Source organism: Antrostomus carolinensis, unplaced genomic scaffold (assembly GCF_000700745.2).
Source record: "Antrostomus carolinensis isolate BGI_N321 unplaced genomic scaffold, ASM70074v2 scaffold42326, whole genome shotgun sequence".
Lineage (NCBI taxonomy): Eukaryota > Metazoa > Chordata > Aves > Caprimulgiformes > Caprimulgidae > Antrostomus > Antrostomus carolinensis.
Window position 1 is genome coordinate 13855 of NW_010324706.1, and position 4514 is coordinate 18368.

The following is a 4514-nucleotide window of genomic DNA, read 5'->3' on the forward strand; positions in this document are numbered from 1 at the left end:
TTCCTTTGCTTGGCTTTAAAGCCTTTGCCTGTTAAGAATTATGATGTATCACGTGAACATATTATCACTTCTTACTGCCCTTTTCCAGGTCACATAGTATTTTCTATCCCTCAGTCCTGCAAGACTTCTGTCCTAGCGCCCCAAAGGAAGCCATGCCAGGCCTTTGATTGCCCTTGTCCTTTTTTGTATCTTTATTATTTTGCAGCTTTTCTGAGATGGGGAGACCAGAATTCCATGCAGTACTCAAGATGTGGGCATCATATGCATTTTGAGTAAATAATGGTATTTTCTCTTCCTTCGTTTTCATGATAAGCCTAAAATTCTGTTTGCCTTTTGGTGATTGCTAAGACTTAAGCTGACATATTCCTGAAGTCATCTAGAAAATTTAAAGTCTAATTACATGTTTATGTGTTTAGACTTGTTTTTCTTTCCTTCTGCACTGCATTATAACTCATACTGAGTTTCATCTGCTGTTTAATCAGTCAGTGATTCAGTATTGGTAGATAACTGTGCTCACTGTGTAAGCTTTTACTGCCTTGCAAAAAAAAAAGAAAGGCCCGTATAAAGCTTTGTCACCTCACTACTGATCTAGATTATGATTATTTTGAACAATATAGGTGCCAGCACTGCTATTCCTTGGTATACCTGGTGAATTCTTCTTCTTTGTGAAAATGAGCTATTTATTTCCAGCCTTGATTTTGTACCTTTTAACCATTTATTCATTCACAAGAAGACTTCTCCCATAACTGTAATTAATCCAACCGACTGAGGTTCAGCATATGCTCATGAGTATTCTTTAAAGAATCAATCTGTGAATTGCAGCATTTCTCTGCAGAAAGCAGGTAAGTATGGTAGAGCAAGAGAAGGTCAGGGAGAAGTTTCGCTCAAGTCTATTACTCTTAGCCACATTTTCTATTAATGCAGCAAATGGGGAGGCCTAATCTCCATTGTTTGTGGTCTTTTTTACCAGATGCCCTTTTTGTAGCCTTCTTATAAGTTGACACCATATTTACAACCTTCTGTTCCTTCAGCATGAACATAATTCAAGCAATACGTTATGCACACATCAGTAGTCAGGAAATTGTACAGCTAAGAGTGTTGCTTCATCCTGACAATAGTTTACTATACATTTGTAATAAAAATCTGTGCTACAGACACTTCAATTGGAAACAGTACCCTCTCATTTATCCCTTAAAAAAGAAGTCTTCTTTGCTACACCCTGCTAACTTTTTCTTCCTTTAGGAGTCCTCTTAAAAGCCTATCATCTCTTGATGACTTCATGCTTCTGATGTGTGTAGTACCACACAGTGTTTACTAAGTATACCTTCAGCAAATTCTTCCTCATCACTTTTCTAGGGATGCCTTAATATGTTCTTGAATCAAACTTGTTAGAGTTTATGCTCTTTGTTTTCAGTGTTTGGACAAAACTTCCTTTTCTGAAGAATGTCCTTCTACTTTTAAATAGCTTCCTTTACTCTTTATTATTATAATATTTTTTAATATAAGTGGTATAAAGGTGCCTTTAAGTAATCTCCTTGTTACTCCTTCTGGATGCTTCTTCTTTACACCTTGTTTTTCTAAAAATGAATGAGGTTTACTTTTCTGTATCCTCTCCTTTTCACAATGGAATTATTTATTTCTTTCTCAGTCTACAATGTGTTGAATGTATTGTGGTGGTCTGTATTACAAAGCTCTCTTCAACAATAAAAATCTTCAAATAAGTTTTGTGTCCTACTCCAGCCTTTGATCAAAAGACAGATCTGATGTCATACTCCACTGCAATGGCTGCCTAGTGTAGCAGGCAAGTAGGTAACTGATATCCTACCATTTACTGGGCTCTTCTGCACTCATAGCCCATCGCTGACAAGCCTGGACTAGGTCAATAATTAGTCCTATCCTACACTTTCTACTGAGGCATGACATTTCATCCCAAAGGGATTATATCATGTCTGTTTGTTGGCTTTGAAGGGTCTACCAGTGTTTTTATGACCTTTCACTTAAAAGACAGAATATTCTACCCTGCTTGCCCTTCTGCATCTTCAGCTTTTAGTTTAAAAGTCTAAAACCAGTCTTTTAGTTTAAAAGCTCTCTTGAAAGTGTAATAAATGTAAATGTCACCAGAACTAGCAACTGGTTGAGTGAATCCAGGATGCTTAAATACAAGAGAGTATGCTCTTACCTGGTAAACGAAAGACAAAATTATCAGCTACTGAAAGACAAAGTCTTTTCTTCCAGAGAAACAACCTAGACAAAAAGTAAAGGTAGTCTATAGGAATAGCTCCGTGGTAATACACAAGAATGCCTGGTCCTTCTGGAAGGTTTTCCACACCATGAAGCTCATAACCTGTTTGGGATGGAAAGCAACACAATGACAATGATAGCTGTAAATCATCTGGCAATTTAAAGAACACTGTTTACTGTCCTTTGTTAAATGACTTTCAGAGAGTTGTGAAAGCCTCTGCAGTAGCTTTTACAAGGATTAAGTTCTGGATGCAACTTTTAATCAATAGCAAAGAGAAAGCCCCTCAAACACCACAGGTTATCAGTGTAATAATTTGTTGATCAGTTTAATCACTAGATCAGACCTGAACCTGACATTTTTCCCAATGAGAGGACTAAATTAATTATTTCCCATTAGGAACTTTTCCTAGTCGAAAGTAAAATAATTTTTTAAAAAAAACAAACCTACTGTACTGGTGTGAAACTACTTCATTGGCAGAATGAGAGGCAAACAAGCAGTCAGGATGCTTTCCTGAAATACGGAAGTATGAACCTCCGCTGTGTCAGGCAGAATGAAAAGTCTGGGATTTTACATAATAAAAAGTTTCTCTGGTTGAGATGTTTAAGTCCTAAACAGAATCACTAAGAATCCCAAAGACAGGTTCTGTCTATGAGAGTTAAATGTATTCATTTACAGTGGAAATGAATTTCCGCACAGACATGGACTTCTGTAAATCCCTCTCCTGGCTGTTCCTACATTTTATTTAGGTTTTAGGCAGAGCCAGAGTAATGAATACAAAAGCTTGGGAAAGCTACAGCTTCTGCCAACTAAGAGCTCTGTTCCTCTGCCTTCATCTCCATCCCTGCCACAGCTCCTATCATCAGCCATTCAGGGAGAAGGATGGGGATGGAGCAGGCAAAATCCTAGGAGAAGATGGAGAAAGTTTTATACTGCATAATTTTCAAAGATTAGGCAAAAACTGTGAGGAAGGATAGTAACATAAATAATAATCTGTTATTCTTCATCCTTAGGGCAGCAAAGTTAAGTCTTGCTGATAGCCTTAAACTACATCTGTGGAAAGAACAAGAGCCTAACATGTGCCTGAGGATCCTCTTAGGGAGCAAGGTGTGTTGGAAGTAGCTGAAGGTTGAGTGTAATGTAACTGAAAAATCAGATTACTTTTAAATTGTGCCACAAAACAAATTTAAATGTGGTATCTAATTATTTATTTGTCCATACAGCTCTTAAAATTATTTTCAACTGTCATAACACAAAGTAGTTTTTGCCAACTAAAAATAAACTAATTACATTTCCAAGTAGTCGTGGTGGTAGTTCAATCATTTATTAAGTGGGTTTTAAGCAGCTACTAAGGGAAAAATGAATCGCACACCTCTCTTGCAGTTATGTTACTAGAAGTAAAATTAACACTGCACTTCACTCTGATACCATATGCAGAGAACTGCACCTGCCTATCCACTTAAGAGAAATATACCCTATACAACCTAATTTCTCCTTTCCATTCTGCTTATTCTATACTGCAATCAGTCTTTGAGGCAGAAACTTTTGGGTTACATGCCATACAAATTATAATAAATGTAATTTCTTTGCATCCATTTGGAAGAAATAAAAAAATTTTAAAACTTATGTGTATTTACTATTTATTGTAATTCAAAGCTTCAGACAAGTCATGTCATACTTACCATGCCATATTCTTGCATATATATCCCAAAAGCTTGCTATAGTTTTCCTTGCACCATCCCAAACATCACTCAAGGGATCTGCTTTTACCTCACCATTCCTCTGATATATTAAAAGCATAATATTACTAAGGTAAATGAAAAAGAGGATTGTTAAAGGAACTATAAAAAAAACTAATACTGCACTCATTGTCAGTGAGATGATGACCAGATGAAAAAGGTATTTCTTCAGGTACTCCACAACAGTCCATTCTTCCAGCACATAGGCAAGGCAGCTTAGGTCGGTCATCGGTATCTGTCCTGAAGTGCAGGATTCTTTTCTACCTATCATGTTCTGCACGGAGGAGAAGAAAAAAAAAACAAAAACAAAAAACACAAAACAACCACAAAAACTAGCTTTAATTTCTCTAATCATGGAAGTTTCTCAATTTAGGAAAAAACTTTCTGTGGATATACCTGATGCCTATTTTGGTATAGCACAGAGTCAAACATTTTGTGTCTCCCTGTCATGCTAAGATAGCTGCTGGCAATTGCCACCCACTACTGCCTATAAAGGGGGATGAGATTATCCTATGAGATTATTTTATGCATCTTTT

At 36.7% G+C, this 4514-nt stretch overlaps 1 protein-coding gene across 1 annotated transcript in view; it reads right to left on the reverse strand.

The window, feature by feature from the left end:
* LOC104527326 (transmembrane protein 68) overlaps window positions 1-4256 on the reverse strand; it is a 14132-nt gene extending 9876 nt beyond the window's left edge. Inside the window, exons 1-2 of the mRNA XM_010171011.1 lie at window positions 3922-4256; window positions 2180-2344 (exon numbers count right to left, since the gene is read on the reverse strand). Coding sequence (XP_010169313.1) covers window positions 2180-2344; window positions 3922-4249 — 493 coding nt within the window. The 5' untranslated portion in view covers window positions 4250-4256. The remainder of the gene's footprint in view (window positions 1-2179; window positions 2345-3921) is intronic.
* Between the last annotated feature and the right edge of the window lie 258 nt (window positions 4257-4514).